Here is a 13,291-nt window from a genome sequence, read left to right on the forward strand (position 1 = left end):
AAATTTAAGAGAATTAAATGATGAAAACTCTTATCAGCCACTTGCTGGTTGTCTGACAGGTTTAAAGAGAGATTGATACAATTTTGGAAATAACATTAAAGATTGTTAATGAGAAGCTAAAAAAATAAGGTTTCACTCAAGAATAAGCAATCTCATCCGCCTTTCTGTACACTGAATTTTAATGAATGTCTTAATGCCAACTCAATAGATCAATCAATATTTACATTTTCATGCCGTATTTATAATTTTTAGATCCCTATCCTAACATGTTTAAAGTAAATAACTGAAGTTACATTTGCTTATCCTGTTTCTCTTCACAAGGACATTTGTCTCTTTAAAAAGAGACAGCAAAATAGTAAAATTGATCTGCCTAGGAGGCCAAGAAAGTAGTCTACATGTAGAAATCAGTGGATCAATATAAATAGTTCATGAAAAAAACCACCATATCATGTATGTGTAAGCCTTGAGGAACACAGTCAAGTGTGGACTAATACATACAAATTCCTGTGGTTTACCAGGCCAAATATTCTGTAAAAATTACCATTAATTTTATTTATGCTGGACAAGATGTTAGACAGGTAAGTGGCGTAATTACAGCATACTCACCTTCATAATGAGTTGTTATGAAAAAATGGTTGACCAGGGACAGCATCCATTTTAATAATTAATCTGTGCCACCAACGGGGTGCTGAACTCACTAGGCTGAGGATCAAATATCTAGTTCTCATTACCTTTTCCTAATAAGTGAGATACATAAATCTGGTCAAAATCAAAGCCTGTACAATTTAGAATGCTCAAGCAAAGCTCACACTGTTCAATTTTTAGTGTCAAAGATGTCAATATTAATTATAATGTGTTAAGAGCCCAACATCCTAGTAAACAGATGGAAAATTGGGTCATTCAATTATGTCCTAGAACCAGACTCCTTGTAGTTCACCTAGCATGTATTCATCTATGGGCAGCTTATTGCAAAGACCGTATGTCATTGCACCTTTCATTTAAAATATAATGGCACCTTGGAGGCTTTTTTCAGAGCAACAGTTTAAGAACAGATAACTGATTTATGCTATTGATTGTGGTATTTTACTAGCTTCCAAAGAAATCTTGGCAGGTCTGTAGGCTGTGTAGATAAATGGAAGTCCCAACATCTTTGCAGTCATGTCACATTAATTTTGTTGTATAAATAGAAAAAGACATAACAGATGTACTGCTGATGTGCAGCATGATTGAACTTGGTCTTGTCCAAACAACATTTGTAGTATAGATTTTTGATGTTGCAGAGGTCCCAAACACATTAAGAGGAGTTGAACAACTAGTATCCTGGAAGTGGGTCATTAACTCAAGTTAATGTGATGTCATCACATAAATTTCTTGGACCAGAAAATCTTGGAGGTAAGATGGATACCATGCTAAGAAACCTTTTTTTATTTTTTTTATTTTTTTTATTGCTCTTACAAAATGTTTGCATTTTATCAGCATTCCATCTTTGCAGGCACACTATGAACACAAAGACTAAAACCAAAAACAAACAAAAAAAAAAAGAAATTCAGTTACCAGGACAAAACAAGAAGGTAGGGAAAAGGTAATTAAATTATAAGAAAGTTGAAGTAGTTGCTATCATGAAAGTCAGCCTGCTAATAACAGCTATCACAGGTTCACAAGTGAAATATGAGTTGGTTTACTGTGACGTAGAAACCAAAATCATCCCTATGCTTCATAGGTAATTTCTGGAATACGATTTTAGTCTAGGTATTCCTGTAACGTGAACCCATGTACAGCCGGAATAAAGAAAATTAAAGTCTAGCAATCTAAATATAATACCCACAATCAGAAAAGAAAGCTTTGAGCTAAAAATTAGATGACTGGTTATAATTGGTTTATTTTGATTCTAAGGGCCATACATTTTATCCCTCCGACTAGATTCTGGACAAAGATCATCCGTCTGGTAGAAGACTGTACTGATCTTAAAATATATAGAGACAAACAAGAGTCCAGAACAAGTAGCTAGTAGTAGATTTGAGTTATTCTGGGAACTGCCAATTGAAAGAAACAAAAAGATAAAATGAAAAACCCTGATAAGCTTTATCAAACCGAACTGCAAATGTAGTTGTACTTCAACCATGCTTCTTGGACACTTTCTTCTGAATCTAGAACTGATTCAGATAATGGCAGCTATTTAAATTTCTTACGGTAATTTGAAAGCTACTCATGTGCTTCTGCATTTACCAAGTTCATATGAGTCTGTGATTTAAAATCCTACTGTTTGAGAGCTTACTGAGTCATAGGTTAGTATTCTGATCTAGAATAAACTGCTGGATCTCATGAACCTTAAACACAAACAGCTTTTGCTCTGTTGGGTTTTTTTTTTTTTTTTTTTTTTCCCTACGTCATGCAACTTTGTTTCAAAACTTTTGGAGAGAAAGATGAAAACATGCCCATTAGTAAGGTACACTGAAAATGGCTAGTCATTTTGAAGCAACCAGACAGTCTGAAATGTTTCAAACCAGAACTGTACACCAGCTGCTTTGAGTCACCATGTTGCTCTAGTCTAAAGTAGTGAATGCTATCCACATTTGCAGAGATTAAATTTTCTTAGTTTTTTATACCTAATGAAAGGAGTCACTAAAATTTGAAGTCCAGCTGGACATGATTCTCTTGGTAATGTTCAGAAATTACTCAGCAGTAAAAGATCTGTTAAAAAAATGTATTTTTAATTATTTTCTAAGCAGATACCAAGATTTTTTAAGTTATTGTATAAGAGTTCCATGAGAATGAAGATGAAAGGATATTGTAATTGAAGATAAAAGGATATTTATGGCCTGATGGAAAGTTCATAATTTGTCTTGCATGTCATAAATTGTACGTAGATTATGTCTTCAGACAACTGGAAGAAGCCTCATGTTTGCAATCTTTTCAAGTCCTCATGGGGACTTGAAGCACCCTGATATCTGCTGAAGAGACAACACAGCAGGACACAATCAGTTCAGGAGATTTCTTCTGTGCTTTGATGATAAATTCCTGACGTGGGTGATGGAGGAGCCAAGAGGAGACGTTTTCATATTTACAAACATGGAAGAAAAAAGGGTGAGGGACAGCACTGGCTGCAGATGATGGATTTCAGGGTTCAGAAGAAGGGAAGAGGATCAAGGAAAAAAAGTAGGATCATAATCCTGGATTTCAGGAGAATAGAATTTGGCCTTTGGCCTTTGAAAACCTGCTTGGAAAAATCCCAAGGAAAGCAGTCATGGAATGCAGGGACAGTGTTACAAATGTCAAAGCCCACCTGGACTGAATCCAGAAAGCATTGTGAAAGGTCTCTATAGGTATATCAACAGCAAAAGGAAGACTAGGGGAATCATGGGATGGCTGCAGAATGCAGGTGGAGGCCTAGTGACAAAGGAGATGGAAAAGACCGAGTACTCTGTACCTTCTTCATTTTGGGTCTTTATGGTTAAGAGCAGCCAGGTCCCTGAGACCGGTCAGAAAATCTGGAGCAAGGAAGACTTACCCTTGGTGGACAAAGATCAAGTTAGGGAACATTTAAACAAACTGGACATACATAAGTTGATAAAATTTGCTGAGATGTACCTGCAAAGGCTGAGAGAAATGACTGATGTCATTGTGAAGCCACTCAATAATCTTTGAAAGCTCATGGTGGTTGGCAGAGATGCCCAAGGACTGGAAGAAAGCAAATGTCACTCCTGCCTTCATGAATGGCAGTAAGGAGGATGTGGAGAACTACAGGCTCGTCAGTCTCATCTCCATCCTTGGGAAGGTGATGGAGCAAATCCTCCTGAAAACTACTTCTAAACATATTAACAATGATAAAACGATGGGAAGTAGTCAGCACGGATTTAAAAAGAGGAAATCATGTCTAACCAACTTGATATCCTTCTGTAATGAGAAGACTGGCTTCATGGATGAGGGAAGAACAGTGGATGTTGTTTATTTTTACTTTAGCAAGGTTCTCAGCGTTATTCCCCATAACAACCTCACAGACAAACTGATGAAGTTTGGACAAGGTCAGTGAACAGTAAAGTAGATTCAAAGCTGGTTCAACTGTGATGGTCAAAGGTTTGTAACCAGTGGCAGAAAGTCCAGCCACAGGACAGCAACTAGTGATGTACCGGAAGCGTTGATACTGGGTCTCATGCTGTTTAACACCTTCATTAATGACCTGTATGATGGGACAGAGTGTATCCTCAGCAAGTATGCACATTTTACAAAGGAGGAGTGGTTGATAAAGCAGATATTTGTGCTGCCATTCAGATGGACCTCAATAGGCTGGAAAGATTGACCAACAGCAACTTCATGAAGTTGAACAAAGGGAAATGACAAGTCCAACACCTGGGGAAGAATAACTCCATCCACCAGACTAGGCCAATCAACTAAAAAGCAGCTTTGCAGAGAAGGACATGAGGGTCCTGATGGACAACAAACTGAGCATGAGCCAGCAATGTGCCTCTGCAGCTAAGAAGAGCAACAGAACCCTGAGTTGCATGAGAAAGACCATTGCCAGCAGGACAAGGAATGTGATCCTTCCACTTTACTAAGCACTGATGAGACACATTTAGAGTTCTGGGTCCAGTTCTGGGCTCCCCAGTACAAGAGAGACAGGGACATAACACAGTGAGTATGGCCCCCAGTGAAGGGCCACAAAGATGACCAAGGGATTGAGCATCTGTCATATAAGAAGAGGCTGAGACACATGGGACTCAGCCTGGAGAAGAGAAGGCTCAGCTGAATCTGATGGAGGAAAGATAGTATCAGACTCTCAGTGGTCCAGTGAGATGATAAGAAGCTATGAGCACAAACTGAAATGCAAGAAATTACCCCTAAATGTGAAGAAAAAAATCATTTTCACTGTAAGTATAACTGAACAATGGAAACGGAGAAGTTGTGGAGTCTCCATCCTTGGAAATATTCAAAACCTGACTGGATAACATCTTGGGCAATCTTCTCTAGTTGACCCTGCTTTGAACGGGGACACTGACTCAACAGTCTCCAGAAGGCTCTTCCATCTGGAGAAGTCACAGGACTCAGCAATTCAAAACTTCAATGATTCCATGTTTTTGTGAGTCTATGGGTCTATAAGAGATGCCTCTACGATAAGCCCACAAGTAATTTTTACTTAACACAAATGAGCATTTTGAATACAGACATTAATGCATAGAATGGCTTAGCAGATGTACATGTCAGAAATTTCTATTATCTACCCGAGTCTAAATGGCCCAGCCAATTAGCATGTTAGCATAAAGAGAATGATATGGTTAGCATCACTATGTTAGGTTGTTTTCCTCTCCCTGGGCTCTACTTGTGGGACAACATCAAGAGAAAACCTTTGGCATAAATAAATCAAAAGGTTTGAACTTGTACCTTAAAAACCAAATAGGTATGGATTTGGTCTGTGGTAGATGATGTAGCCCAAGGAATATTGACAACAGCTCAAACCTTTACCAATCTTCAATATTTTCATATAATTTTTCAGTTAAGTCTAAGGTAGGTTTAAGTCTCTCATTTACTCCAAGCAGAACTCCTACAGTCATGACAAAGAAGGAACTCTAAGATTTTTCCAATATTTTTAGCTCATGCTCCATTTCCTAAGTAGCTGGAAAAACTATGCATACATTGTATGATAAGGAAAGAAAAGCATTTTCTTGGCTCTGAGAACTCCTGAAAGACATATCTATCTATAACTTCCCATGTACACTTCAATACTCAGAAAAATACAATTCATCATGGCAGAGTGGTGTTCCTTGAGGAAGAAAAGGTAAAAGAGAAAGCTGATATGTTTGTCCTCAAGATCAGACACGTCAATTCTTTCCTTTCATTTATCTGTAGTTAACATTTTTCTCAAATCTCCACAATTTTGTCTTTCCAGCAGTCATAGAAAGCTAGTGTTGTCGGATAGGAACAAGAGGAAGTATTTATTTAGTTTTAATTAGAATTATAATTGATAGAAAATTTCTAATTTCTCAAAATAATTAATAAAATAGGATTGGCCTAGATTTTGACAATGAGAGGCTTGTTGGTCTGAGTGGGCAGACACAATGAAGGAAGGTAAGGTGCCTGGTGTTCAACTTAAAAGATTGTTTAATCACAGCTTTTCCAAGCTTAAACCAATTAAAAGTTCTCTTTCACAAAGCTCATCCTGCATATAACCCTTCTTTTTACGTGTTAACTTACTTTATCCATTTTTAATATAGCTGATTTCATATTAAAACCTTTATAGAAACTATGTGAACATGATGTTCTATATTCAGTAAGATGAATCAGTGTGACAGCTCATTTGGATTGGTTTTATTGCTTTTAGTTTTTGATTATTCAATTGCTGTAGTGATTAGGATTTCAGGCAATGACCTAAAACAATAAATTACTAGACTGGCAGTCAATCAGATCACTATCACTTCAAACATCATTTAAGAAGATCTACTTTTTTTATTATTTTTATAGCTCCATAGTTCATGGTGCTACATAGAACAAATCAAAGACAGATTCCCTGCCCCCTAAGAGCTTACAGTCTAGGCAAGTACAAGAACAACAGGAGGAGATAACACAGGCAGGGGACAAAGAGGGGTAGCAAATGAAGAGAAGGACAATTAGGTTACAGTCACATGAAAAGCTAGTGTGTTTATCTTGGTGGATACAAACTGGGGAGATGAGGTACTTGAGTAACTTTATTTTTAATTAGAGCTACATTTTATAGGAAAGCCAGAAGAGAAAGGTTTTGAAAGTAAATTTGAAAGTGTCAGAGGTGCTTGCAGCAAGGCAAAGAGGCAAGACTGAAAGGGAATAGGACACTAACATATTTGAGGTTGGAAAGCAATGATCTTGGACGTCAGACAAGTCAGCCTCAGTGACCCTTTCTTTTCCTACACAGGTTTGAAAATATGACAAAAAGCACAATTGCTCCTGTACACCTAAATGCAGGCTGGTATCTTATTTTGCCTTAAATATGGTATCAGTACACATTTGGGGATGTATTGGACAAAATCTTGATTTCTCTGAAGTAAGTGTTTTGACACGGCTTTCAAAGTAGTCAGCATTTTTGTCATCATATTCTGTGATTGTTGATGTATTTGGAGACTAGTGTATTTGGTGACTACAGTGTCATTGTGTCTAAAGTACTTCAAATATTTTTCTAATATTCTTAATATAATAATAATACAAAAATTATTTTATAGTATTAGCTTTTATCGCTTTGTGTGCCATTACCTCTGCTCATGACTCCTTTTCCCCAAAAATACTTTGATTTGTAGAATATCAGGGCACTTCTCCTACTTTTATTTGAGGCTTTGGATTTTGGTGGGGTTTTTTTCTTCATAAATTATGTCTTTTCCATTCTGAAATATTAACTAGTTAGTGTGATAGGGCTAAACAGTGGTGTTTTGGGGTTTTTTTGGAAGACTCTATGGATGAAACCAGGTGGAATTATTGCACAGAGCCTCAAGGAATATGAACATGAAAGTAAAGGTTCTTTCAAACCTATACTGAATTCTTCAACTGAAAATTGAGATAGAAACTTCAGAAAGTAATATCTCATAGAAAAACTGCCAGATACTCCCTGGATATGTTTGTTTTTGTGTATAGAAGAATACTACTAAACAGCTTGTTGATGTTTATAAAATTGGACAAAGCCTCATTTACTACACAGCACCACATATTGCTTGATTTCATCCAACTATTTGGCTCAGAATTTTCACTACCAGTCCTTCATAAACAAGTTTTCTCAAAACGCTAAAGAGGTTTTTTTGTCATTTATTCTGTAACACCCACGTAGTTATCTATTGCTACATAATCATGTTGAGGTGACCTGGAAGATCCAAATTGAGATCTTGAGAATCCTTAAAGATTATAGACTTCTCTCTTCCTTGAAACAGGTACAGTAAAAAAAAAAAAAAAAAAAAAAGAGTCCCATTCAGTTTTTACCTCCAATTTTCATCCACCAGGTAGTGCCATATAACTGACTTATAACTGCTTTAAAAGTCTTCTTTACAGTGACATTCAAGGTCAGTCAGAAAAGCACCCATCATCCTGCCCTGGGAAATCAACAGACTAATTGAGCTATTATAGGAAACCACATAAAGCTGTTACATAGAGATTCTGAATCTTCATGGGCCAGATACTCACTTGATTTTAGCTGGCATAGTTCCCTTGACTTTAATGACACTATATAAATTTATAATACATGAGCATTTGGGACTAAGCCATTCAGAGGCCTTTCAGAATGAGGAAGTTTTCCTCAGAATTGAGGATTTCCTTCATAACAGTGAAGGGAAAATGACCGATAGAGCTTTTTGGAGTACAAAACTACCATTAGTGTTTTCAGCTACTCTGGGGGTCAGCTCTTTGTTAGTCATTTTTCCCAAATGTCTTAATTTTCTGTGAAACTTTTTTTCATATTTACTAATGCACAACAAAGTAAGAGTATGAATTAGTGTATAATTTTTTTAAAGCCATTATCCTACTATGAATATGTGGAGCCATGCATTTCTAGTCTTAATCTTAAATACAAATCTTCAGTTACTTTGCATATTTCCCTTAATAATGGAAGGCTGAAATTCTCACTGAAATCTTAATTAAGCCACACTACTTCTGCATTAGGATCCTTGTTCTTTGGGGGTTTTCGACCCAATAAAGTATTTGGGACATATTCTACAATCACACTTATTTTGGCTTACATAAAATTTAATGAGAATTAGTCATGTGCATCAAGGTGAGAATGGAACTCCGACTTATTTCAACAACCTTAATGGAGAAAAGAAAGGTTTGTTAGAATATAATACAGAATTTTATTACATGATTTTACAAATTTTATTGTAAATCATCAATCAAATGCAATAGCCAATTATTTTTTCCATTCCAAACCATCATAATTAGGAGTTTTCATTGTGTTGTATGACAGTTACTTTCTGTTTGTATTTTAAAGAATTAACTTAAACTTAAATATGTATTACGCAAGTACATTCATTTTCAGAATCTTTGCTGAAGATGTGTTTATCTTACTTGTACTTCAGACAAAGATAACCTGTTCTTTGTTATCACATAAATTGGGATGAAAATCTCACAAATATAAGAGAATTTGCTTTCTCAGTCCCTATTCACAATAGAAATGGCCAGCTCAGTCTCTATGAAGATTTATGAGAACTGGGTAGTAGACACAAACCTCCCCCTCCCCCAAATTTCATTATATAATTTCTACAATTTGGACGGTATATCTTATACTCCTGTGCTAGAAAGATGACGATAAGATTAAATTAAGCCCCAGTAAACAAATAATCTCGTTCCTCACCAGACTGATTATCTATGACAATCAGTAAAGTTTTTTGTTTTTTTTTTTTAATTAGCCAAATTAATTATTTTTCATATAAATACCATCTTCATAGTACTTTTTTCATTGACATAACATTCCTACATAGCCCATCCTATACATTTTTTGTTGAGATACAAATAAATTTACGGTAGATGGAGGTGCAAGGTTCAGCATAGGTAGGGCTGTATTTCAAAATGTTATGTCCAGGAACTCACCACAGGGAGAATATATAAATTAGCTTTGAAGCACCTAAGAGACAGATCCTGCAAAAACTTATCACAATGGCTTCTCTCAGAAATCCCAGCAAACTCTCCAGTCACATGTTTAGTGGCAAGCATCAGCAGGATTAGGGCACTAAACTGAGTCTAAGTACCAGTACTGACACAAAGTACTGTACATACGTTGCTCAGATCACACAGCAAAAATAAAACAACTAAAACTGCCGTAATTTTAATGCCTTTTTTTTTTTTTTTTTTAATTTTGTGCATTGGATTCAAACAGCAAACTGAGTGCACTTTAACTCTTATCACAATGTGGTCAAGAGGTCTGTGTCTTTTACCATTTATACACAATTTTTCATGACAGCATGTTACCAGCCTAGTGGAAACCAGGGGTGTAAAATGGTAAGCAGTGGTGGTAGTGCACCTATTTTTTATATTATCTAACTTGAAAATATGTCTCTTCTAAGATTCCTTTTTCTTGATAAAAATAGTTTTCACCAAACGTTGGTGGTGCACACGCACTACCATTCATGCTTGGCATCACACCCCTGACAGAAACACATGTTCTTATTTTGTTGATAAAAAGTATTACAAAAATTTCCATACAAAAACTATTTTCATAGAAATCTTGCATTTCCACAAATAAACCTGAACATTTTTTTTTTTGAAGAAAAAAAAAACTGCTCAAGAATTTTGTTCATTTAGTACTGTGACTGTACTGAAAAATGCAGTCCTCCTTAAAGTTCTCCACATTCGCTTTTTAGGTGACCCATCCCACTTCCAATGTTAGCGAGAATTGCACAGGCTCCATCGAGTTCAATTAGTAGCAGGAACAAGGGTTTCAAAACCCATTCAGGCTAAAATGCAGGCCCTCTATGTGTGAAATACACTGCTTCCCACCCCCCTCCCTCTTTTCACAGTTAAAGAAAAAAAGTAATTGCTTGTAGCTAAAGGTTGTAAGATACATTCCTTTGTACTAAGGAAACTTTCATTCATCTAAAAATTGGGTCAAAATTATGGACTTTTTTCTGTTGTTTTTTTAGATCAAAGTTCCAGCTCAGGTAAATTTAAGTTACTGATTTTTTTTTTTAATGATTATTTATTTACTTAGTTCAGTGTCACAGTCCAAAAAGCAGGTAAGCATCCTCATATTTATCCTTCCATTCATGGGATTCGTGTTTCTTCACTTTAACATTTCTCCCATCCAGGAAACTCATTTGCCTGTACAGATGGAAGTTTCAGTCTACCAGCAGTTACCAACTCTTCTGTGCTTGGAAGTTCAGAAGAAAATATGGTTTCTTGTTCCACTACAGTTCTGAGATATTACTTTTACTAGACTCCTTCCATGGTTAGTATCATCTTGGACATTTATTCTCCATCTCCTGGCAACTGTTGAACTTCAAAAGGAACCTGTAATTTCTCACTGAGACTGCATTTGAAACCAGCCACAAAACTCACATGGAACATTCATTCATTCAGAATGGTGGAAACCCATGACAAACAGTGTAACCCTGCATAACTTGGTTGATCCGTGATGCTTGTGATTCGAGTCTGGCCATTGCAACTGCTGAGATCACAGAGTCTCTAGTTCATAGACACAGCGGCATGAGGTAACTCATTTTATTTTGCACAGGTTGCATATTTCCACAGGAAACATTCTCGCAAGGTTGTTTGGAAAAAAGACGACAGTTTGTGCTTGGGGTATTTGGCTTCCCAGCTCTATGCCATGGTTTCTTTACCCGGCAGCCTTCTGTCATTAAATGTGTGCATGTTAATAACTTCTTCTGTTTTCACAATAACGGGGGCCTGTGGCTTGTGTTTTAATCGACGCTGACACTTCAGAGACATCCTTAGCTCCTCTACCATGGCACTACAGAAGGACCTCTACAGAGGGAAATAGAGGAAGAAGAAAAAAAAAACATCTGTAAGAAATGGCTAGCTGCAACGTCTAGAAGCAGATGCACTCTACTGGCACAGTCTTGTCAGTCATGTGAGTTTGCTTTGTCTCAGCCTGGAGCTCATAACAAATTGCCATCTTTTAAATATGCATCACATAATTACTTATCAAGCTGTGATGACTCAGTGTAAAAATGACCTTGTCTCTACAATTACTTATCTGGCAGCTACTCACTATGGATGCATATGATACATTAAAATTAAAGTATTTCAAACAGATGTTCCATTAATATAGTTTAGCCATACAGGACAGCATTTGAATGTAACATGTATATTAGGTATTCAGTAAAATCTCCTTGCCCATATTGCAAAACAATACATTTAATTTCCATATGATTTAAATAGCTGTTTTACAACAAAAGTCTTAGTGTAGGAAGTTTACGTAAATTAACGTTTAAATACTGTTAAAATGCAGATCCATTACTGAAAATAAATATCTACTGCATTATTTTTAATATCTTCTGTATCTAAACACTTCTTCCACTACTGACTGTCCTTTGTGGATTATATATTTGCAAAAAATATTCAGTTTCATCCATCTTTATGAAGAGCATATTATCAGAAGAACAGTTTATCAATGTTTTCATCAAAATCTAGATCCTCAATGCTCTTTTTCAATTTTTTAGAGCAAGAAATTTATAAAGTAAAAATCTCCCTTATTCCCTCAGTCCAACTGAATTCTCAACTGCTAATATTATGCTGAGCAATTAACCTTTCCTTGGTGTGAGAATTGAAGTATGGATGAAATATCGAAGTAAGGAAGAGGAGCCTCAGTTTTGGGGTCTGTGAACTAACCACTTTTATCATACACTTTAACTTAAATGCTTTCTATCTAATGGAAAAATGTATTAACTATATAACACATCCCAGAGCCTGAGATGTTATGATAAACCACTGACAATTGCTCTCACCCAAAGCAAATCTGAGGTGTATAATCTAGACCTTTGCATTTTGCTTTCTTAATAACTAATCTCCAGTCCAGGGAAAGATATGGGGGGAAAAAAAAAAAAAAAAAAAAAAAAAAAAAAGAGCACCTGGAATTACTGTAAATATCTCTATATCTCTTGATCATTGTTTGATTTTGTGTGATTAGTGGTAGGTCATAAGTGAATATATAATTTTCTAATTTATCTCCCAAATTTATTTGTAAACTGTTACATCTCCGTTATTCATACAAACCTGGAGTTTGGAGATTAGATCCAGAAAATATTTAAGTACCTCACCTTATCTAGTGCTTAAATTGAAACTGTGTTTATCAAAATCTTCATTCAGCTTCCAGCCTCCAGGGCTGAAGCCACTCTGAGTAGTAAGGCACCCTGAGTAGCAAGGCACACAGTTTTCCACATTAAACTTTATAAGTTTGTCATTTGGCCACAGTCAGTGGAAATTCTGCTAAATACATTGGTTCTTGGCTTAGTCCTGGATCCCATCAGGATTCACACTCAAGTTCTCCATGCGTAAAGTCATCAGTTCAGTAGGTGTGCTCTCAAAGGACCTAACAAATCAAGTTCCTCAAAAAAAAAAAAAGTGGCAACTGCTGAAGAATTACATGTGGCAGACATTGCAACTTTCTTCTGTGCAGTCATTCATCAGCTGGAGCATTAAAGCTGGATGTGAGACACATTTGAGAGTTTCAGTTCAACAGCATCTTCTGCTGTTGGAGGAGATTTAAGCTTCAGTGTCTCAACAAGGGCTGTAACCTACAGGCATTAGACCATTTCAAGGTAAAAACACATGCAGTTTCCACCTACTGATCTTGTTCCACTTTGCATAGAAGGAGTCAACAGAGGCAGAGCAGGAG

At 36.3% G+C, this 13,291-nt stretch overlaps 1 protein-coding gene across 1 annotated transcript in view; it reads right to left on the reverse strand.

The window, feature by feature from the left end:
- Nucleotides 1-10,875: 10,875 nt before the first annotated feature.
- The window catches only part of LOC104464364 (glutamate receptor ionotropic, kainate 2), a gene marked incomplete at its 5' end in the record, with an annotated part of 33,647 nt that continues 31,231 nt past the window's right edge, over nt 10,876-13,291 (reverse strand). Inside the window, one exon of the mRNA XM_010077040.1 lies at nt 10,876-11,418. Coding sequence (XP_010075342.1) covers nt 11,254-11,418 — 165 coding nt within the window. The remainder of the gene's footprint in view (nt 11,419-13,291) is intronic.

The sequence above is a fragment of the Pterocles gutturalis genome, unplaced genomic scaffold (assembly GCF_000699245.1).
Source record: "Pterocles gutturalis isolate BGI_N339 unplaced genomic scaffold, ASM69924v1 scaffold16958, whole genome shotgun sequence".
Lineage (NCBI taxonomy): Eukaryota > Metazoa > Chordata > Aves > Pterocliformes > Pteroclidae > Pterocles > Pterocles gutturalis.